We start from the raw sequence: 20506 nt of genomic DNA, 5'->3' as shown, positions 1-20506 counted from the left end.
GATATGATCTGATCCACTTGGCCGTTGTTGGCCGGGTGTGTGATATGATCCGACAGCGCCGTATTTTTGTCCGAATGAGACGATGTATTCCGATGTGTATTCAACGCGCTGTATCACAGACTGCCATCATCGTCAATCGCAGTCACCAACATCGATGATGCCAACACCAAAGAGGCGGGGCTTAGATCGCACGCTCGACGTAGGACTCGACAAGACCCTCCAACGAAGCAGGGTACTCCTTGAAGAGAATGTCGCCATTCTCGAGCTCAAACGTGTTGCTCTCGATTCTGATCTTGCGGGGCTGCTTGTGCTTCAGCACAATCTCACGCTTGGCAACCCATTCATCCGAGACCGAAGTCGAGTCTTCGTAGAACTTGAGGCCGTTTTCGGCATCGGCAGTGGCCTTGTAGATCTGCAGCTTCTGAAGGAACTTGGCGATGGCGGGTTGGCCGACCGACTCGATCTTGCTGCGGTCGAGATGGATCAACAGATAGTCGAGGTCGCCTTCCTTGGTGACTTCCACATGGACAAGGCCAGACTCGAGGAACACGCGCAGCAGGGCATAGCGGGCCTGCATGTGGGCTTGACCTGGAAGAGCAGCGAGCACGTTGCGGCAGCATTGCCGATGCCAGTGTCGAGAAGGGAAGGGATACTCAGTCAGTCAATAAACGCTGGTGATGTGGTAGCGATACGTCAAGGGCCAGGCGCGATCCAAGACGCTTGCTTCGCAAGTGCGCACTACAGGGACCGTTCGGGCGACTTACCCCACTTCTTGGAGTTGGGATCTGCCAGAGAGCGCGCGGGGATGATATGCACGGAGAGTTCGGCGGATTAGATCACGAGGCGGCATCGGCGGTGTGCCGAGGCCAACCCAGAAGCTCAGAGGCTCCGACCGAGACAGAGGAAGTATCCTCCAGCAGAGCTGCATCCATTCAGAGTCGCTCACCATAAAACTGAAGCGCGATGAGACCAGCCCGAGCCATGCTGAGATACGAGATGTAGATGACGTCTTGGCTCTCCTGCTCGTCCTTGTGGCCAAAGATGTCCAGAACCTGGCGGTTCAGGACCAAGTGCATGGCAACGGCCTCGGCGCGGCATTCTGCACAGCGATATCCAGTGCATTAGTAGCTGGCCATGACACAATGAAGCAGGGCGCTGATCGATCACAAGGAACGTACCTTCGTAAGACGCAGCAGCAGCCTTGAAGACCGAGCCCCAAGTCTCGCCGGGCTTGTACCAGGTCTTGATGGGCTCGCCGGTCAGAGGCGAGATGGGCTTGTTTTCAATGTCGAAGTTGTATTGGCCGGGAGTCTCTTCGGACAGGAGCTTGCCGGAACCATGCCCTGAAGTTGGTTAAAGACAACCCGATGAGACTCGACGCTCTATCCAGCCGCCGAGGCAGAACAAAGCCTAGACAGGACCAGGACCTCGCCGCTGCAGATGGTGTGCCGGGCGGCAAGAGATGCTTACCGAGAAGCTCATGGAGTCCAACTTGAACCTCGAAAGTCTCGGAATAGAACTGAGCGTAGATCTCCTTGTCCTCATCACGGATGAAGGTGAGTTTGTCGTTGGTGGGGCGGCCGCTCACAATGTTTCCAAAGGAGACGTTCTTGAAACCCTCGTTCATGCGAATGTCGTCGTAGTTGGGGCTGGTGTACCGGTGGACAGAGAAACGGCCAAGGGCGGGGTCGCACGATTAGCGCACAGTAGAGGGATGGTGTTGGCCGAGAGACCTGCTGCTCAGTCAATGCCGCTCGGTGAAGGATCTGCAGGTCGACCTGATTCCTGGAGGAACTGGCTTCCGCAGACGCTCCATCCAAGGAAGCCGCCGACTACATGATATTGGGGCAGTTTCTCGGCAAGCGTGGTGCAGTGAGGAACTTACATGTTGCTGCGGTTGTCGACGGGGATGAGACAGTATAGAGGGCCAAGCAGAACAGAGAGGCGTCAGCACAAACGCTGGCAAACCCCCAGATGCAAGAATCAAGTGCAGTTGCGCTGACTTACATGCCGGCGGGGGGACCGCTCGAGACGGCGTCAGTCACAACCTCGAGGCTGGTAAAATCGGGACGGCGGAAGGTGTCCTTCTCAAACTCGGCCGACCAGGGCAAGAGCGGAATAAAGTCGCTGGCAGCCTCGACGAGGGCATTGAACTTCTTGGTCTGCTCCTTGTTGGCGATGCTGATCCAGGCTTCCCACTCGGCGCGGACGCCGGCGGGATCACGGTAAGACTCGATGAAGCCGACGTTGCTCTCGACGGTAGGGCCGATGTCCTTGATCCAGTGGCGCTGCGAGTCCTTGTGGTCTTCGATGGAGCCGGTGCGGAAGGAGCGCACATAGGCCTCGAGCATCAGGCGCTGGTGCTCGTTGGCGGCATGGGGGATGGCCTTTTCGAGGTTCTCGACAACCTTGGCGAGATGCGGGGCAAACTCTCCAAAGACCAGGGTGACGGACTTGCCGTCCTTCTGGAAGGTCTTGCCGATGTACGAGTCGACCGAGGCAACACGGACCTCAAACTCGGTTTCGGAGATCTTGGCCAGGCGGGTGTTGAGCGACGAGACATCGTTCTGCTCGAGGATGGCCTGCACAAAGTCGTTGTCTTCCTTGGAGACATTGCCAAAGTAGTAACCCGAGACATGGCCCTCGGCTGGGAAGCCAAGCAGAAGCTTGGACTCGGGATCGGCAGAGAAGATTTCGTCCTTGACACGGGGATAGATGGTCTTGGCGGCGTCCGACGACGAGGCTTCGACAACACGATCGAAGGCCTCGAGGCTGAGGCGAGGAATGACCTTGACGTCGCCAAAAGACTTGTAGTTGCCTCGGTTGTGGAGGACAACGGCGGCGTACTCGAGGAGGTGTGTCCAGGCGGCATCGTCAAGACCAGCGGCGGTCTTGAGCTGGGCAAGATCGACAGTGTGCGGACGGGCAGTATGGAGGGTTTCGGGCGCGGTGAACAGGGCCAGGAGCAGGTCCACTAGGTCGGTCGAGTGATGCGTGGCCTGGGCCGAGACGATGCGGGAGCCAGCCCAGCCAGCACGGGCAATGAAGTGGGCTGTGGAGAGGGAGACACATGGACATTGACTGTCAGAAGGCACGCAGAGGAGGCGGACAGGATCGGACTGGCAGGACCTCGGAGAGAGGAAGCGTGGCAAGACGACATGGCAGCAACGACGACGCTGGCTTACCGTACTTCTTCTCGGTGGGAGTCAGGAGCTCAAAGGCGACCTTGGCTTCCAGCACCGAGATGGGGATCTGGGTGTCGGCGAGGAACCGTTCTGCGACAGGCATGGTGGAGCAGCGGCGATGGAGCGGACGACGATGGAGGAGGGGAGGACTTGACAGGCAGCGGAGGCGAGCAGACGACGATGACGACGACGACGACGACGGCAAAGGCGAGAGCGGATGCAAAGTCGACGATGGCAAAGACCGAGCAGCAAAGAAGGCGGCTCGGAGACGGCGCATCCCGGCAAGCAGTGGTGGGAAAGCGGTCGCGGGGCAAGCCGGGCGGTGGCGCGGCGCGCAGCAGGCACGTGATGTGGCGCAGTACGCGTGGTGTGGCGCTGCATCTGGTGCAGAAGTGGTGTGTCACGTGTTTGTCATACCCGCACACACACACACACACGCCGATGTGGCTTGTGTTTTCTTCGATGCCGATTGACAACCGACAAGCGCATCTGCAACCCCGGCACCAGCAGCACCAGCACCAGCACCAGCACCAGCACCAGCACCAGCACCAGCACCAGCACCAGCACCAGCACCAGCACCAGCACCAGCACCAGCACCAGCACCAGCACCAGCACCAGCACCAGCAGCCCACCAGCACCACCGCCGCCGGCAGTCTTCTGGAGCCAATCCCTGCCTCTCTCGACTGCCATCTGGAGCTGCACGCTCTCTTTCGTATCCAAAGTCCATCCGCTGGCCATCGCCGTCCGTCTCTGTCCTGCGCAATCTCCCCCCCCCCTCGCTGGTCAATCCCGTCCCCGACCAACTGTATCTTCAGCCAATCTTGCGTTCTCTCGCCGTCGCTTGGGCCGGTCCTGCTGTGCCCGCTTTGTTACCGCTGTCTCGACCTGCAGCCAGTCTTGTGGATCGATTGGGCGATTCGACGCAACGTGTTGTACACGATAGCAAACCACAAGCTGCTCACCCAGGTCCGTCAATCGATCCGGATCCACACTAGTCCCGGCTGATCAGCATCCTGTACCTCGCTTGTCAAGACCATCAACAGCAACAGCTCGCCAGCGAATCATCCGTCTTGGTCCATCCGCAATCGCGACAGCTCTCAATCTTCCACCGCAAGTCTCCATCGCTGCAACCCCAAGCCAACTACGTCTTCGCCTCCCTCCCCCGCCATGTCCCGGCTCTTCACGAACGAGCAGATTGCCGCCGTCCGCAGGGCCATTCCCTTCTACAAGGCAGCCACACAGGAAGACGATCATGGCAACTGCTTTTCACTCCCTAGCGACATCCACGACAAGATCCAGCAGCTCGAGGCCTGCATCCGTCTGCTAAAAGATGAGGCCAACATCCACACATGCAACGACGAGGTGACCGAGCCTGTGCTGGACAATCCCTACTACTTGCGCTCGATGGCACATCTCCACCTCGGCGCACTCTATGAAGAGCTCCAAGAGACCGACAGCATGTCGCTCGCCCATGAAGAGTATCAGCAGGCCATCATTGTCTTTCCCTACAGCTCCAAGATCAATCTGCGTGTCTCCAAGCTGATCCGCGAGTCCGCCACATCGCAGGAGGAGCTCAACTCGATCGAAACCCATTTGAGGGCCGCCATCGAGGCAGCCGACATTTTGATTGAGGCTCAAAAGGAACAGCGCCTCTCGATGATCGGCATCGGAAAGTCGCTCGAGTCTGTCGACGACGGCAAGTGGGTCTTTGAGCCCTCATGTTACGAGGAAATCGAGGCCGGCAAGGAAGCCAGTCAGTTCCTGTTGCTGTTCCTGTGCCAGGAGGGACGAGACAACGACGCCGAGCCGATTCTCAAGCAGCTGGGATACTCCTGGCGGCTCTCCCCGCACGCCTTGCACTATAATCCGCATCCAGTCAGGGGCCCCTGGAAGAATGATGTGGACTATGTTCGAGTCTGGGACGACGCTCTGCCGCCCGAGATGCTTGCTCATCTGCAATCAACCTTTGGGATCAACTCGGTCTTCTGGAAAGAACATCACTACTCGCCCCTTTCGCCATACTTTTCCTATGTACATGCCCTGAGTCCGTCTCCGGGCCAGCAAGCCACCTACCTCGACACCATCATCCACCAACTGCATGCTCTCGCCACCGAGCTCTACCCGGAAGCCGCCAAAGCCAAGTACGCCGAGTGGTGGGCGCACTGCCGCCCGCATTCGCACGGCCATCAGCTTCATTTTGACTCTGACGACGAGGGCCGACGACGCGAAGGCGGCAAGCCACGGCACCCGATCGTGAGCAGTGTCTGCTATCTAACCGAAGGCATCGGTGGTCCGACCCTAGTGACCAACCAGCGGCTTGGTGATCCTCTGGCAGACAAAGCCTGGCTGGCCTTCCCGAAGCTCAATCGGTATACCGTCTTTGATGGCAGCGTGCTTCACGGTAAGACTGCAGTGCAGAGTCATTTGGAGTGACTGGTTCGTATCTGCAGATGGGCTCGGGTCAGCGTCATTGATCACGTAAGCGCGAATTAGCGTCATAGATCACGCAGCCTTGAGCGCGTATGGCAAACTCGCCACTAGAGGCGATAAGCGTCAACAGCCGATGCTTGCTTGTAAACGCAATCTCATGCGTGTGTCTCGGACATACTAGGTGTTATCCCGGGCAGGAGTTTTCGGACGAACCCAGACGAACGGCGCATTACATTCATGGTCGCCTTTTGGGAATCAGTCGAAGTCATTGTAAGTCTACTCATCAAGTACCGATGTGTGGGAGAGCACTCCATGCGGCGTCGCTGGGGGTGTCAAGAGCTTCCTCTTTGCCCTGGCAGTACTGTACTTCACGAGCATCATCCGCATCCTGGCCTCGCCTGACCGCCATCTCCATCTCCATCTCCATCTCCATCTCCATCTCCATCGCTAGCCCAGTAAAGAGGAGATTCCCGGGAGTGCTCGACCATTCCCGGATCTGGGCCGCACAAAGTATACGTGGCCGATGCTCCACCAGCTCAAAAGCAAAGGCAAGTCCGCCAAACCCGGTCACCCCGAGCCAAAGATAGCGATCCCGACTCCAATTGAGTCTGTTTGGGAGCAGGTGTCAACCCGCCACAGCGTTCCGGTCAAGATTGTCGAGGAGGATTTCTCAGAACCGAACAGCTACGATGACAACGAAAGCAAAGACGAAAATGGGGGCCGCGACAGTGTATCCGGCGTGTATCAAAAGGTAGATGCGCCACTGCCACGATATAACCAGTGCTTCCAGGGATTCTGATGAGTGGGGTTGGCTGCTCTACGCTTGCCACGATGCCGCTGGTATTATGGCTGTGTTGGACACAGATTGGACCGTAGTGAACAAGTCCTTGAGGCGGAGTGGTTCGGACTGAGATGTCGAAGCAGTTGGCTGGGGTCTGGGCATTCGCTGTGTGCACATGCAGATACTTGCCCGATCAACCCACAACTCTGCGGCGCACTTTGACCACAAAAATCATGCCATCTCGCTGCTGTGGGATGCGGCTGTCACAGGCGCAGCGCCATGAGTGTCGTCACAGTTGCGGAGCAGAGCTACGAGATCGAATACAGATCCCTCCCGTACGGGTATGCCGCACGATGCATTGTTTGTGAAGGCGTCTGGACGATCTCGCTGGCAGCGATGGATGAACGGGGACGAAGGGACGAAGGGACGAAGGGATCAGCGCAGTCGGAATCCAAAGCCGATGGCCGTTGCATACTACGATGTAGCAAAGCAACCCGTCCGCTGTACAGCCTCCGGGCAGCTCCATGGCTGCTCGGCATCAAGATACCCGGCTTTTTCATGTCGATTAGCCAACAGACACTGTGGGCACACTGTTACACAATGGTGAATGGTAAATGGGTGTGTATTCAGGACCAGAAAATAACTTAGCCTGGCTCGAAACAGGGTGTCTCGTTTTGTTTTGGGAGCGCTGCAATACGGCTTGGCCGTGGCGGCCAAGGGATACTCGAGGGTTGGTTCGTAATTCCAGGGAGGCTGCGTTGTCGACTAGTCTGATGCTAATGATTGTGTCGAGGCAGATGCCGATGCCGATGTAGATGTCCGCAATGATTTAGATGTGGATGCTTTGCCTTGCTTCCGCTGCATCAAGCAGGCATCAAGCAGCGATCGCCTTCTTCATGTTCACAAACTTGACGAGCTCGAAATAGTCCGAGCGCACGACAAAGGGCTTGGAGTCCACGGGCCACTCTGAGCAGTCGATGATCTTGAAGCCTTTGGAAGAATACATTCTCATCAGATGGCCCTGGATCGAGACCACGGCGCAGGTCAGCGTCGTCTTGCCGAGTTCGGCTGTTCTGCATTCGATCTTGTGGAGCAATCGCTTGGCGTGCCCCCGACCTTGGTGGGATGACTTGACCGAGAGCTTGAGACAGCGATGGGCCAGGCAAAAGGGTGAAGGGGACGGAGTCAGGCTGGACCACAAAGTACCCACGAAAATCTGCTCATGCAGCGCAACACAGGCCAGAACAGTGCAAAGCAACTTCTTTGGATCCAGAGGCGGTGCTTATTGCCATGCACCCACCATGCCAAAGTAAGTCTCTTGGTCGCTGTAGTCCCCATCGAATTGGACACAGGCAGCGAGCTCGCTGTCGTCCCAGACGCAATAGAAGGTTCGGCGCCGCTCCGCCGGATCCTGGCTGATCTCGCTGCTGAGAAAGTCGCGGACTTCGGCGGCGTTGGTGCGGTCAAAGGCATCGGGATTCTTGAAGTAGTGTGCGTCCTGATACGCTGCGTGCGAGAAGGGTAAGAATCGGGGGGTAGGTAGGAGGAGATCCATCTCGAAGGCAAAGTGGGATTCGGATCACGAAGCAAGACGCAGCCATGGCCCATTCCGCTGTGAACACACCGCAGACTCACCATCGTTTACGACGGCGACAATGGCGTCGACGTCCTCGAGCTCGGCTGGTCTGATTTCGATCGGCATGTCGGCGTGTTGGCGGCGATGTCGGCGATGTCGGTGGTGGTGGTGGTGAGACTCGTTAGCGAACCAGACCAAGCACGGACGAGGACAGAGGGCGGGAGAACAGCGGGTCGACAGGACGGACGGGGACGAGAGCGGCCCGGCGAGTCGGCGAGTGCCCGGAACGAGGCAGTCCGGCAACAGCCCCTGTTGTCGCGATTGATTGCGTGGCATCGCGGGTTGTTCTGTTTCGAGGAGTCGCGATGCCTTGTTGCCCATCCGCCCATCGCGCGCAGTCCCTGAGGCGCTGACAAATGGGACCTCGCCGTGGGCCCTCGTGGACACGGTGGCGAGCAACCAAGCGGCCAGCGCAAACCTTGCGTCGGGTGAATGATGTATTCAGCAGTTCAGCAGGGCATGGCGAACACATCGCATCGCATGACATGACATCGCATTGACATCGCATTGACACAGATCAGCCCAGACAGGGGCACGGTGGTCAAAGAAGTGAGAGAATGGCAAAGAGGAGGCTCTCCCGGACAGGCAATGGCTTAACAAAGACATTTGGCTTCGATAGTGAGACGAATAGGGCCCCAGAGGTTGCCTGCACGGCCGCTGGGGGTCCATCGAGCGACCGAGGGCTCTATTCGTTGTTGGTGCCTCGCAGGACATACTTGAACCGGGATGTGGCACTAGATCCAGGCGTGACGTTGGTATATGAGAAGCCCTCGAACTGCTCCTGGAAGCTTTCGGTGATCTGGAGCGTGTCTTGGTGATCCGAGACCGAGTCGATGGTGGCGGGGACGCTGGTGTATTCGGGATCAAAGTTGGATGTGTCTGTTTCGCACTCCTGGATTGCAGCGGTGGCCGCCAAGACGGAACCATTGTTAACGGCGGTCGCAATGCCCACGCACACCAACAGAGCATTGAGATAACCTCGCAAGCTACTATCGCAGAGCAACGGGCCCAGGGGCCCAGGAATCCAACACTCACCACATTGGGCTTGAAAGGGGGGCACAGGTCCTTCTTCAGCACCTTGATCCAGTCGATGCCATCGAAGAACTCGTGCTCCTGAACTTCGAGAGCATCTCTCGGACCGGCTCCCAGCCGCTTTTGTGGATCGCGCTGCAGGAGCTACATGGATGCAGGCGGGGGGGGGACAATGCCATTCAGCATAGCGATTGGGAGTTTGGTTGAGGCACCAGGCTCGTCCATGCCCCAAGATGCCACACACGATCGTGATGTGATATGCATATTGTGCTTACTGCCTGAACGATCTTGGCTGCTATCGGATCGTAGCTGGGTGAGAAGCTGATGGGTTGGTGGACAATGTTGTGGAACATTGTGGCTCGGTCGGTGCTGTAGAACATGGGCAAGCCTGTGGTCATTTCTGGCAGACCGAAAGGGAAAATCGACGCCGGTTAGCTCAAAGCATTCGCACAGATCACAGCTGATGCGACACACCTGGAGAATCTGCATGGAGAGGGACGTGACCAAGAATAACGAGGTCCCGATGTGATGCGTCCGTAATGCGGGACACTGCCGTGACTGCCCTGGTGGTTAGGTGAGGCTTACCGTAGAACAGGATGCCTAGAGCCCACCAATCTACAGCCAGTCCATGGCCCTGCCTCAGGATGACTTCAGGAGCAAGGTATCTGACGAGAAGTGAGGCAAATGAAAGCAAATGAGAAGACACGTTGTGCTGGATCAAATCAGCCCCGCAATGCTCAACAGTCGTGCTGATGTACAGGTGACGAAGAAATGCATGAGACGGGTTGACAAAACAACCAGGGTGCCCTTTGACGTGCTTACTCGGGTGTGCCGCAAAAGGTATGTGTGGTGGTGTTGAAGTCGATTTCCTCTTTGCAGAGACCAAAGTCGGTCAGCGCAATGTGCCCGTTGATGTCCAGCAGGATGTTCTGCATGAGTACGGTACGATTAGACCACAACGGGGTCGGTAAGAAGTGTCGAGCAATCAAGTATGACAAAGTGACCGAGCGAGACATCGGCTGGACAGCCTAAAAGAGCAGGTAAAGGCCAAAACAGACGGGTCGGCAGGCCTCATCGCCACGTTACCTCTGGCTTGAGATCACTAGCATCGAGAGTGCGACCAGATACGCAGATATGTTAGGGCACGGCGGCTCCACCGACAGCCAGTGCTGCAGCCAAGACACTGTGGGGGCGAGCAGACAGCTGTCTCGATCGGCAAATCACAGTCGACTGTTTCGCACGAACTTACCGATACACGATATTGTACTGATGCAGATGGCCGAGGGCCAGCACCAGCTCGCACAAGTAGAACTTTGCCCGTTCCATCGTGAAGATGTGGTCGCGCTGGAGATGGAAGAACAGCTCGCCGCCATTCATGTAGTCCAGAACCAGGTAGAGCTTCTCGGGAGACTGGAAGGCGAACTTGAGGCCGACCAGGAAGGGCGATTGCGCCTTGATGAGTACATTCCGTTCCGAGATGGTGTGGACAATCTCCTTGTACATATCGTCTTTCTGGGCAATGTCGCGCTTGTTGATGATTTTCATGGCATAGACTCGGCCTGGAAGGCGATGCCGACAGCGAGTGAGCATTCATGAAAGCCCACATCGAGTCTGCGGCGTATGCACTGCAGACATATCCAGGCAAAGCGACTGGACCAGACCGGACTGGACCGGGCTGGGCTGGGCTGGACCATCGACTGTGCGTCAGTGGCTTACATGTGTCTCGCTTTCGGACCTGCAGGACCTTGCCATAGGCACCCTTGCCGAGCACCTTCATGAACTCAAAGTCTGTCGACTTTAGCGATACCGCCTGCAGAACAAGATGGTGATGGATTTAATCCGACAGCCAGCCCACAGCCAGGAATCCAGCGGAGGTCAATCGGATAGCAACCCTACCTCGGTCCGAGAGAATCGGAACGACACACGGATATCGCCCTTGACCCGATGTGACCACGATCGAGGAAGCAGCCGGAACCAGTTGTCGTACTGCTTTGTGTCGTCATATATCGGCAGGATCTTCATCATGCCCAAGAACGTCTCCTCGCCGCCGTGTTTGGTGGAGCGGTCCCAGATGCTGATCTGGAGGGAACTGTCGGCACGGAACACATCACTGTGGAAGCAAAGTGGTCAGAAGTGGACGAGTTGCCAGTGGTAGCACACAGCATACAGAAAATGAAGCAGGAGAGAAACGGGGATGCAGAATAGGGATGCAGAGATAGGGATGCAGAAACGGGATGCACATGAAGGATGAATAGGCCGGCAGCGGCCACAGTAGGGCGAGGGATGCAGAACAGTGCGGACGGGGGGGAGTGGACGCCTGGCGAATACCAATACCCAGAGGGGACAGGAGGAATCGCAAGCATATTGCCGGCAGAGCCCCGGCAACGACTTACAAGATGGCTTCGTGCTTCCAGAGAGGATTGAAGGTGCCGTCGGCGTTGGCCGACATCGTGATGGCCTCGCGAGTGATAACCTCGGTCTTTTCAAACTCGATCACACAATACGGCTGGCAGAGCGTGCTGTTGTCGGCAGCGCCCCGGATTTGAAGGTTCCGGGCCTCGACGACCCTCATGTGGAGACGGCCGAGTGGGGCGCTGTTGGCGTAGTGGATGGGGCCCTCTCCGTTCATGGCGCAATGGGAGAACTTGGCGACAAAGTTGGTGATGGCAGGGCAGCACTCGTCAGACCGGGCGGGTGAGTAACCGGTGGTCGGGGCAGTTGATTGCTGAGGCCGCAGGCCAAGAAGCAGCGGCGGCAAGGGCGGTTGTGGCGAGCAAGGGATGCAGACCGAGGAGGCACAGACGACTCAAGACAATCTCTGAGAGCGCCGCTCGGTTGGGCGACGGATGGCGGAAACAGAAACGGAAGAGACGGTAGAGACAGAAACAGACGGACCGCCGACGTCCCAGACAGGGAGGTCGAGCAAGGAGAATGGGGCTGCAGGCGGAGGAGGCGACCCGAGGAGGCGACCCGAGGATGATGATGCCACAGGGAAAAAGAAAACGCAAGCAGACCCCAGCGGCCCAGCAGCTCAAAGAGACCGAAACGGACGCCGCTTGGCCGGTGGCGACGGGCGCGTCGGCTATTTTCGGCCACGCGGCTGTGCGACAGCAGGCGCGCACAGACACGCGTGTGCTCTACCCTAACCCTACCACGACTGGTCACGGGGTTACCTATCAGTCGGAGACGTTTCCAAGTGAACACAAAACAATTGCAACAGGAAGAACAACCAGAAACCAAAAACAGTAGAGTGATGGGTGCAGGAATGAACAACGCCGAATCAATCAAAACGGCCAGTAACGAAGCAATAAACAACAGCCAACGCAAAAAATGGCGTAAACAGTCCTGCCGAAATTATCGGGTCGTGCTGCGGTGTGGTCATGATCATGCTGCCCGAGTCCATGTTTCGCCATACACTTTACACATGGGACGGCCTCGCGATCCCGTATGCCAGCATGGTTTAGGATGAGAATGGGTCCAACAGAACCACATGCGATTCAACAGATCGCCTCTGAGTGAAGACCGTGGGTTGCTCTCCAGTCTCCACAATCGACCTGCGCTGTTCAAAGTACCCAGCAAACCGCTGCTTCCTGGGACACACTGTTTGGACATGATTGCAATGTGTGGGTATATTCGAGTCCCAGAGCAACAGCCGTCCTGGAGCGGTGCGAGGCAACTGAGCGGTCCGCCGGCAGAGTCCCAACTTCCACTCCAACGAGGAGACACCGAGGAGACACCGAGGAGATGCCGAGAGCGCTGTTCTGCTCTCGCTCTGGGCTGGGAGTGATCTCGGGTTTCGCGGCGACATGATCGATCGATCGATCGATCGATCGTGCCATCATCAACGACATCATGCGATTTGCTGCCCGAGCCTCAAACATCCTCTTGCGCTGCTCGTTTAGCTATGGGACAATGTCCCCGTCCGCTCGGCCCAGCCGCCTGATAGCCAGCGCCGTGCAGCCGCTTGCTGCTCTCTCGCCCCTCCGGCACCAGCCGTTCTCCAGCCGCCCCGTGGATATCCAGAAAGAGATCGACACCATCGGCGATATGTTCAGTGTGGCCCGGGAAGATGTGAGTACATGCGACGCCGTCGGAAGAAAGGATCGCCAAAGTGATTGCGACAGAGGGATATGTCTTTGCTGCAGCTGTCCTGCTCAGTACGCCGAGAGTCAATGGTGTCGATGGCGATGGTGGTGTCGATGGCGATGGTGGTGTCGATGACGGCTCAATAAGCCACTCCGGTGGAATGATTGGGTCGCATCCCAGGCTAACGGGACTTGTTGTTGTCCGATTTTGATACGGCCCATTGATTGCTCTGTGGTCGATTGACGCCCAATTCATGCCCGGCCCATGCGGCAATCAGCTTGAATATGCCACTGAAAGCAAGGGTACGACATACTACAATGAAGATAAGCTCGCCGCACAAGAATCGGTCGAAGCTTGCCTGAAGACCTACGAGGGCCTTATCGAGCAGCTTCCCGACCAGGCCCAAAGGCAGGACGTTGAGCGTCGAATCGGACTGCGGATCCAGGAACTCAAGGCCCAGCTGCAGGCGCTCAATGCCGACGAGCTCGACGATTAGATCGGCCCACTGCAATGGCCAGCGGTGTCATCGGCGAGTCCTACCAGCCGTTTGTCGGGGCCGTTGGGCTCTATTCGATCATAACATGCCCAAGGCGGCGTCGCCAGATCTGTCTCTGAATACAGACACAGCTTGGGCAATATGTTCCGCCAGGGCGCTTTGGTCGGTTGGTTCGTTTTGGGAAGCCGAGAGCTCCAGCAATTGGACCGGCTTGCTGTGGCCTCGGAACTCGTCGACAGTCGGGGACTCGAGTGCGCTCAGCTGTGAGTCGAGCAATGCTGGGTTGAAAAAGTGGTCTGTCCTCGCGGAGAGCCGCTGCGATAGCGCATCGCGGTCAACCCGCAAGTACACCACCAAGGCAGCAAACGGCGCATCGACGGGGACCAGCACACTGCGATATCGAGCCTTGAGCGCCGAACAGGCCAGAACAATCGTGTCGGGCGACATGCCTCCATCGGCGTCGAGCCATCGATGCACGAGCTCTGCATGGATGGCCGCGAGCCACGGCGCTCGGTCTTGATCGTTGAGGGGCTGCGATGTGTATCGCCGTTGGGGCCGAGCCATACAGACAGGACGGGTGGTCAGCCAGGACAGAGCCCATCTCGAGCGACAGCCAAGAACGATGTCGACACGCATGTCGTTACAAAACATGTACTGCAGCTCACCTGTCCGCTGGTCATTTTGTTTCTGTTTGCTGCCGGGTGGAAGTCATCGCCCTCGAGGAAAACACAGTTGGGAAGCCGGTCCTGGAGGAGCCGAGCCGTCGTCGACTTGCCGCATCCAGAGACGCCCATGAGAAGGACGAGGAGCCGCTGAGCCGCCATGGACATGCAAGCGACGGATCAAAGACGAAGCCGGTCGGGCCAGCAGGTCGGCCGAGGCGAGGCGGTCAAGTCTGGCAGGCGGTGACTCACCGGGCGGTCGTTCATCTGCCCCGTCTCTCGTCAGGTTGGACATTTGCCTGCTATTCTCTCATCTTCCTGGGTGTCCGTTGACCAGCCCGTCATCCGCTTGGATGTTCAGCCGCCCAGTTGCCTGCTGTCCTGGATGCTCCTTGCATGCCGTCGCTTCGGAAGGCCAGCACATCCCATCCCAGCCATCCCATCGCATTCCGTCGCATCCCATTCCGTCAGCCCGCGCTTTCTGTCCCTGGCCCTGGCGGACTGGCGCTGGTGCTCAGCCGTGATCTTGTCTGTCGTCTGCTGCTTCCCCTCGTCGCTCGTCCGCCCTGCTTCTGCTTCTGCCGCTGTTGCTGCTGTTGCTGTTGCTGTTGCTGTTGCCGGCATCTCCCTCGCTCCTTTGGCAGCTCAGACGACGTCGGGCGCATTCGTCCACCAGCATGTCGAGACCTCATCAGTATACCGTGCTGGTGACTCTTCTTGAAGGTGCGGCCGTTGTCGCATGTCTTGGGTGGTCGTGCATTTCCGCCTCCTGGCAGGGTGCTGTTCTGCAGACCTCACCGTCGCCGATCCAGCTTGCCGCCCATCGTTCGCTTGCACTCGCAATCGGGTTTGGATTCAGACTCATCCATTGGCCGATCGTGGCCCTATCCCCTCGGCATCACAGGCCGCTATTTCCCACGAAACCCCAATGCCAAGCTCTACATCCAGTGCCGCTTCAACACGGAAATCCTCACCACTGATCCGGTTGATCACGTCGCAAGCCCCACCTTCGACACCGAGCTGGCATGGGATCTGGATACCAAGGTGCTGTCGTTTCTGCGGTCCCAGCGAGCCACCCTGAAGCTCATGTGCTACTCTGTCGATGTCCACAACCGTCGAGACGCTGTTGGATACATCGTCCTGGACTTGCGAGCTGCCGCCGAGGCCGCCAAGGCCATCGAAAAGTTCTACCCGTTGATCAATCCCAAACAGTCCGGTGCTTTCCGGCCCGAGATCAAGCTATCGTTCTCCATCTCGGCCAAGGACGAGGGTCTGCCCCTGTACGAGGAGGCTCCTCCCGCTTGGGCGAGCGGAAGCGCCATATCCAAGGAACTTGCTGCCAAGGACCATATCTCCTCACCCAAGCTCCGGGCGGCAGGCCGCGAGATGCCCTTCAACGCCGGGTCGTCGCTCCCCATCGATCTTCAGGATGGATTCTACCGGATAGGCAGCGGGCAACAGCCATGGGTCTTGTCGGTCTCGATTGCCTTTGCCGAGAACCTCGCCGTGCTGCTCGACGGCTCCCATCGCTCAACCATCTTCACACCGGGGTTATACTTTTACTACACGTTTCTCGGCAATCAGATCGTCACCGAAAAGTTTCGGGACATATCTTCGCCAAACTTTCCGGCCGAAAAAGTGTCGATCCGCATCCGTGCGCTCCTTCCCGATCTCAAAACCTTCCTATACGAATCTGGCAAAATCGCAATCTATCTGTGCCATGAGCGCGACTTTCTTGGATTTGCCGACGTCCAGCTCTCCAGCTTGTGGAGCGACGAGTCCGCCAGTGCCATGACCCCGCTGGGTGAGATGAGGGTCACCGAACGGCTCTATCCCCTCTACAACAAGAAACAGGAGCTCCCTGTTAACCAGGAGGGCAAGTCGGCAAGTATTGGCCTGTCGATCATGCTCCAGCCCGACAAAGAGGACTACGAGCCCGATGCGCTGGAGGAGGATCAGCCCGCTGCCTCTTCAAATCGGTCGCGCATTCCAACAGCCGCATTTGGGTCGACACGGAGACCGCTCGCTCGATCGGACGATATCGTTTTGTCCACAACTCCGGCGGCTGCTCGATCTGGCGAGCGCCTCCCACCACCATCGGCATATCAGCACCGCCAGTCTCACGAGCAGGAGACCCTCGCCCCACACCAACCTCCGCAACAGACGCAGTCGCTCCTCAGAAGCGACTCGGATCTGCCCGGATTTGAGGTTGCTGATCACCCATTGTCTGATGAACGCGGTGCGATCGGCGCGATCGCGGCCAGCGGCCAAGCCGGGGATAATCATCTCGGCGTAGTGCCATCGAACGATCTCGACAATGTCGCGCGCGATGCCACAGGGGGCGCAGAGGGGCTCCTTGCGCCGATCCTGCCCACTACGCATTTCATGGATGATGGTCGGTGGCACCAATTTCGATTCTCAATCGACCTCCGCTCCATTCGAGAAGCCCGCTTCACACAACCACAGTCCCCTCTGATCTACTTCAAATATGTGTATCCTGCCTTTGGTACGCCAACGCCGATAATCGCTCCGTCTCTGAAGCCGCATCCCAATGTCGAGAGTGAGCAAGTTTTGCCGCATTCGTTCTGCGCCTTTGAGTTTGTTATGCTCTACCCCCGTCTTGTCACCTACCTTGAAGGCGTGCCGCTGGTTGTCGAGCTCTGGGAAAAGAATCGGGCCGGATTCGAACATGACAATTGTCTCGGATCAGCAACGCTGGACCTCGGGCGACTTTACCATAGTCCTGTTGTCGAAGACTCGGAAGGCGCTGTCGATCGCAAAGTGCGTATTCACACGCTCGAAGAATGGTATGATGTTATCGGAGCAGCAAACGGACGCTACCACAAATGGCTGCAGCTCAAGGTAGTTCTTGCGCTCGAGGACTTTGGCGCAGTCGAGGGTGACTTTGGCGCGCGGCCGGCTGTGTCTGAGCCACCGATCAACTCGATATCGAGGGAGCAAGTCGATACAGCGCCCAGTGCGTCTCTGGAGTCGAATCTGTATCCCGACGTAGCTTTTGGGAAGGGTGCTCGCGAGGTCGATGGAAAGTCAAGGGCAAAGCCCAGCCGCACGAGTGGATACGAATATGCAGACTCCCCGCAACATCTCCACGCTAGCCATCGGCGACAAGCCAGCTATGAACCCGATCCAAATCCAGGCTACACCGAGTCCGAGGGGTCCTCAGGCTATGGCGGCTCAATGCACGGCAAGATCGAATACAAGGTCGCCCTTGAGCTGGAGCTTTGGAAGAAGGAGGAGGAGCGCAAATTTCGGCACAAGCTCCAGCAACGCGAGCAAGAGCTGATGGAAAAACTCAGCAACGAGTGGAAGCAGCGCGAGCGAGAGCGCGAGCAACATTTGAAAGGCAAGCTCGAAGAACTCAAAGACCTTGAGGGCCATCTGAATGAGCTCGTGCTGAATCTCGAGGCCCGCGAACGCAAGCTCAATTCTAGCGAAGACGGGGTCCGAAAGCTCCGATCGGACCTGGAGCGACAGCACGAACGGAAGCTCGAAGAGGTCCGTGACGCAAGTCGCCGGCTGCATGAAGAGTACCGCCATCGGATGGAGCTTCACAGCGAGCGGACGGCCGAAACCGAGGAGCGTCTGGCCAAGGCAAACAAGGATAGGGATGCATGGGAAGGCCGATGCAAGGAGCTGGAGAGTCAGCTGGACGGATTTAGACGAAGCAGCGGTGTGACCGTTGAGGCATCTTTGCGCTCGCGTATTGCCGAGCTCACGGAGAAGCTCGTTCAGCTCGAGCGCCAGAATGAAACCCTGGAGGCCTCCAAAAAGCAGTACAAGGTGCAGCTCGCCAAGGCCCTCAAGAGCATCGAAACCTTCAAGAGAGCCGCAATCGACGCCGAGGCACGCCGGGTCGAGGAGGAGAAGAGGAGCCTTGAGATGGAAAAGATGCGGCTGCTCGCCAAGGAAGAAGTCGAGAATCAAAGCAGCAATCGCCGGGTACTGAAGGAGATCCAGAATGACCTCGACGGCCTCAAGTCGCACTCGATTCGACCGCCATCCAAACTCGAGGACGAACGGCCCGCCCTCCCCGAGCCCCAGACGAAGCAGCCATTCCAGGACGACGACGAAAGAGACGCGGACGTGTTGCCAGCTACGGCAGCCCCAGAACACGACAAGGAGAACTGGAGCAGGCAAATCCGACAGCTGCGCCAGCTTGCCAGCAGCGCCAAGGCCGCCATCGTTGCCAAGCAATCCAAAGGCCACGAAGGCGACCCAAGCCGACTCCATGGCGCCGAGAGTCTCGCAGCACCTGCCTTGGATCCCAGCGTGGCAACCGAGATCGAGCGGCTCGCTACCGAGCGAGACGCACTGCTCATGACCGGGGTCTATACCAGGGAGGACCGGCTGGTGCGCGAGCTTGACCGGCGAATCAACGAGTTGATGAGCATGCACCATACCGGCGGCGCCCAGAGATAAGCGGCGCCGTCGAACCTGGATCAGTCTGATGCACAATACAGAGAACAGTATGCTGGCAGCTGGAGCGGTTGGCCGGCGCTGCCCAAACTTGCTGCCCGAACTTGGTGTGGATCGTGGGCCATGTCGCACAGACCCACAGGTGGCATCACGTGCCATCCGCCCCGGCAGCAGGAGCTTGCTTGCAGCCGAGTCTGGGCTCTCCAGCGTCTGTCCCTCTCCGAGCCGTTCCATCTCGCCCCGTAGCAGAGCCTGCCCAAGACAGCACACCGCAAGTCTATCATACTCCCGCACAGCACGCCACGATCACCCGCCCGCGAAATATGCAGCTCGAAGAGCTCGTGCGCAGCGAATACGCTGCTGAAAGCGACCGCATGAGTGCCGTGCTGGCTGCGATGGGGTTCACGGACAAGTCCTGGAAGAATAGCGAGGCGCTCGCCAAGGAGATGGGCCATCTGTATCAATCCATGGACTGCAGCGATGCTTCGACTGGCGTGATCCTGGCAGCGATTGCCGACATCCATGTGCGAGAGAGTCGCCTCGAGCGGGAAATCGGGCAACTCGGCCGTACCAAGGACACATTGTCCAAGAGAATATCAATGATGGAAGCACGGAGAGAAGAGGCGCAGAGGCAAGCATCCTGGTCGGCCTGATGCGATGCATGCAAAGCTTCGAGCGAAATCCCGATCCGTAGCCCATCCACCACTGCGGCTTGCAGTGTTTGCTGACCTGACCCGATGAACCAGGCTGCTCAAGACCGTCGACGACAGAGACAGCCAGAAGGCCGAGCAAACCCTGCTCCAGAGCTGGAGGACACAGTGCATCGTCATTGATGAGAAGCGCCAGGAGTATCACGATCGAATTACGGATATGGAGGTATTGGCAGAGTCCTGAGTGTCATCTGGTGCTGCGTCAGGCGCCGACCGATCGCTGATGCTTCCACCGTCGACAACAGAGCCATCTCAGTCCCGAGAGCGCCGATCTGCGCTTCAGCACGCTCAAATCGCTCGAGTCGGAGGTGCTCCAGCTGGCATCTGATCTGGGCGTCGCTCAAGACCAGCTCGGCAGCTACAGAGATTTGCCTCCGGTGGGTGCATTGATTCAACGAAGCCCGCCGCTCCCTCCCCCTTGCGCCTCGATGCATTCCCTCACTCTGACTGTGTTTTTTCTTTCGAGTAGGATATTCGCCTGGCTCGAATGCAGCTCGGAGAGAAGAAGCAGGAACTGGTAGGCAAAACAACCTGATATCGAGGCACAGACATATCCCCTGGCGGCTGCTAATGCCATCCACCAAAGTCTCTGAGCGGCCGAGCCATGCCCGAACGACACTGGCTTTGATCGTGGTGCTGACCTAGACCCTCCCGAACCAGGCTCGGCTCATCGACCGGAAGGAAGAGGTTCTCACAAACATTGCCAAGGAGATTCGTTGAAGGCGGCCTTGGAGACTGCCGCAGATCTGCACGGGACTGCCAAGCCCAGTGACGCTGTCGCCTGGATGCTAGATAGATTCTGGGCGCTGGAGGGCATTCTGATTCGTGGCGCCCGGATACAGACAGAGCCGCAGACCTCGACGAGCACGGATCGACCCGATTCATTTCCACCGAGTGTATAGAACTTGCGACTGGTCCTCCCTGTTGGAGTATTCCCAGCATCCAGCATGCCACCCGCAACCACCTGGGTACCTGCTTCTGTTCCTGCTGTCATATCGCATTCTCGAAAGTCAGTCAGTCCAATATATACATGGTGGTCTGGACAGGCCGC

General features: G+C 57.9%; 8 protein-coding genes across 8 annotated transcripts; 4 read left to right on the top strand and 4 right to left on the bottom strand.

The window, feature by feature from the left end:
• Nucleotides 1-63: 63 nt before the first annotated feature.
• BJ171DRAFT_505547 (peptidase family M49-domain-containing protein) lies at nt 64-3432 on the bottom strand. Its single transcript, XM_053111038.1, has 8 exons — nt 3186-3432; nt 2008-3052; nt 1886-1891; nt 1471-1649; nt 1179-1343; nt 947-1099; nt 765-785; nt 64-588 (listed from the first exon to the last, which is right to left on the bottom strand). The coding sequence occupies exons 1-8, from the start codon at nt 3286-3288 to the stop codon at nt 182-184; spliced, it is 2079 nt and encodes a 692-aa protein (XP_052966434.1). The 5' UTR covers nt 3289-3432; the 3' UTR covers nt 64-181.
• A 1157-nt stretch (nt 3433-4589) lies between these two features.
• Nucleotides 4590-6414, top strand: BJ171DRAFT_474981 (uncharacterized protein; the record flags this gene model as incomplete). Its single annotated transcript, XM_053108768.1, has 3 exons — nt 4590-5586; nt 5797-5885; nt 6067-6414. The coding sequence occupies 3 exons, from the start codon at nt 4590-4592 to the stop codon at nt 6412-6414; spliced, it is 1434 nt and encodes a 477-aa protein (XP_052966433.1).
• A 542-nt stretch (nt 6415-6956) lies between these two features.
• BJ171DRAFT_599167 (acyl-CoA N-acyltransferase) lies at nt 6957-8300 on the bottom strand. The gene is made up of 3 exons (XM_053114905.1): nt 8032-8300; nt 7697-7902; nt 6957-7537 (listed from the first exon to the last, which is right to left on the bottom strand). The coding sequence occupies exons 1-3, from the start codon at nt 8096-8098 to the stop codon at nt 7271-7273; spliced, it is 540 nt and encodes a 179-aa protein (XP_052966432.1). The 5' UTR covers nt 8099-8300; the 3' UTR covers nt 6957-7270.
• A 140-nt stretch (nt 8301-8440) lies between these two features.
• BJ171DRAFT_505544 (serine/threonine-protein kinase SCH9) lies at nt 8441-12047 on the bottom strand. Its single transcript, XM_053111037.1, has 10 exons — nt 11458-12047; nt 10961-11174; nt 10781-10874; nt 10314-10623; nt 10151-10166; nt 9887-9993; nt 9650-9729; nt 9340-9464; nt 9068-9208; nt 8441-8924 (listed from the first exon to the last, which is right to left on the bottom strand). Exons 1-10 carry the CDS (start codon nt 11691-11693, stop codon nt 8718-8720), a joined length of 1530 nt encoding a protein of 509 aa, XP_052966431.1. The 5' UTR covers nt 11694-12047; the 3' UTR covers nt 8441-8717.
• A 633-nt stretch (nt 12048-12680) lies between these two features.
• On the top strand, nt 12681-13685 carry BJ171DRAFT_105431 (uncharacterized protein). Its single transcript, XM_053105400.1, has 2 exons — nt 12681-13135; nt 13428-13685. The coding sequence occupies exons 1-2, from the start codon at nt 12917-12919 to the stop codon at nt 13644-13646; spliced, it is 438 nt and encodes a 145-aa protein (XP_052966430.1). The 5' UTR covers nt 12681-12916; the 3' UTR covers nt 13647-13685.
• A 201-nt stretch (nt 13686-13886) lies between these two features.
• On the bottom strand, nt 13887-14461 carry BJ171DRAFT_408039 (gluconate kinase 2 in gnt i system, thermoresistant; the record flags this gene model as incomplete). Its single annotated transcript, XM_053107259.1, has 2 exons — nt 13887-14177; nt 14312-14461. Coding segments are annotated over 2 exons (441 nt in total), but the record flags the coding sequence as incomplete, so codon positions are not given.
• Nucleotides 14462-14985: 524 nt separating this feature from the next.
• Nucleotides 14986-18748, top strand: BJ171DRAFT_581927 (Cep120 protein-domain-containing protein; the record flags this gene model as incomplete). Its single annotated transcript, XM_053114132.1, has 2 exons — nt 14986-15031; nt 15213-18748. The coding sequence occupies 2 exons, from the start codon at nt 14986-14988 to the stop codon at nt 18746-18748; spliced, it is 3582 nt and encodes a 1193-aa protein (XP_052966428.1).
• Nucleotides 18749-18968: 220 nt separating this feature from the next.
• BJ171DRAFT_105393 (uncharacterized protein) lies at nt 18969-20404 on the top strand. The gene is made up of 5 exons (XM_053105399.1): nt 18969-19376; nt 19492-19621; nt 19701-19832; nt 19925-19972; nt 20116-20404. The coding sequence occupies exons 1-5, from the start codon at nt 19069-19071 to the stop codon at nt 20173-20175; spliced, it is 678 nt and encodes a 225-aa protein (XP_052966427.1). The 5' UTR covers nt 18969-19068; the 3' UTR covers nt 20176-20404.
• The last annotated feature ends 102 nt before the right edge of the window (nt 20405-20506 follow it).

This window comes from Polychytrium aggregatum (assembly GCF_025602895.1).
Source record: "Polychytrium aggregatum strain JEL109 chromosome Unknown BJ171scaffold_19, whole genome shotgun sequence".
Lineage (NCBI taxonomy): Eukaryota > Fungi > Chytridiomycota > Chytridiomycetes > Polychytriales > Polychytrium > Polychytrium aggregatum.
The sequence above is the reverse complement of the archived record's forward strand: the minus strand, read 5'-3'. Positions and strand labels throughout refer to the sequence as shown.

Coding starts and splice junctions, on each gene's coding strand:
- BJ171DRAFT_505547 (XM_053111038.1), bottom strand. CDS start 3,288: ATGCCTGTCGCAGAACGGTTCCTCGCCGACACCCAGATCCCCATCTCG. Junction 3,053..3,185: donor TCCCACCGAGAAGAAGTACG/GTAAGCCAGCGT, acceptor CCCTCTCCACAG/CCCACTTCATTGCCCGTGCT. Junction 786..946: donor CATCGCGCTTCAGTTTTATG/GTGAGCGACTCT, acceptor GCTCTCTGGCAG/ATCCCAACTCCAAGAAGTGG.
- BJ171DRAFT_599167 (XM_053114905.1), bottom strand. CDS start 8,098: ATGCCGATCGAAATCAGACCAGCCGAGCTCGAGGACGTCGACGCCATT. Junction 7,903..8,031: donor TGTCGCCGTCGTAAACGATG/GTGAGTCTGCGG, acceptor TCTCGCACGCAG/CGTATCAGGACGCACACTAC. Junction 7,538..7,696: donor AAGAGACTTACTTTGGCATG/GTGGGTGCATGG, acceptor CGCTGTCTCAAG/CTCTCGGTCAAGTCATCCCA.
- BJ171DRAFT_505544 (XM_053111037.1), bottom strand. CDS start 11,693: ATGAACGGAGAGGGCCCCATCCACTACGCCAACAGCGCCCCACTCGGC. Junction 11,175..11,457: donor TGGAAGCACGAAGCCATCTT/GTAAGTCGTTGC, acceptor TTGCTTCCACAG/TGATGTGTTCCGTGCCGACA. Junction 9,730..9,886: donor ACCTTTTGCGGCACACCCGA/GTAAGCACGTCA, acceptor ACTTCTCGTCAG/ATACCTTGCTCCTGAAGTCA.
- BJ171DRAFT_105431 (XM_053105400.1), top strand. CDS start 12,917: ATGCGATTTGCTGCCCGAGCCTCAAACATCCTCTTGCGCTGCTCGTTT. Junction 13,136..13,427: donor TCAGTGTGGCCCGGGAAGAT/GTGAGTACATGC, acceptor TGCGGCAATCAG/CTTGAATATGCCACTGAAAG.
- BJ171DRAFT_105393 (XM_053105399.1), top strand. CDS start 19,069: ATGCAGCTCGAAGAGCTCGTGCGCAGCGAATACGCTGCTGAAAGCGAC. Junction 19,377..19,491: donor CGGAGAGAAGAGGCGCAGAG/GCAAGCATCCTG, acceptor CCGATGAACCAG/GCTGCTCAAGACCGTCGACG. Junction 19,973..20,115: donor GAGAGAAGAAGCAGGAACTG/GTAGGCAAAACA, acceptor CTCCCGAACCAG/GCTCGGCTCATCGACCGGAA.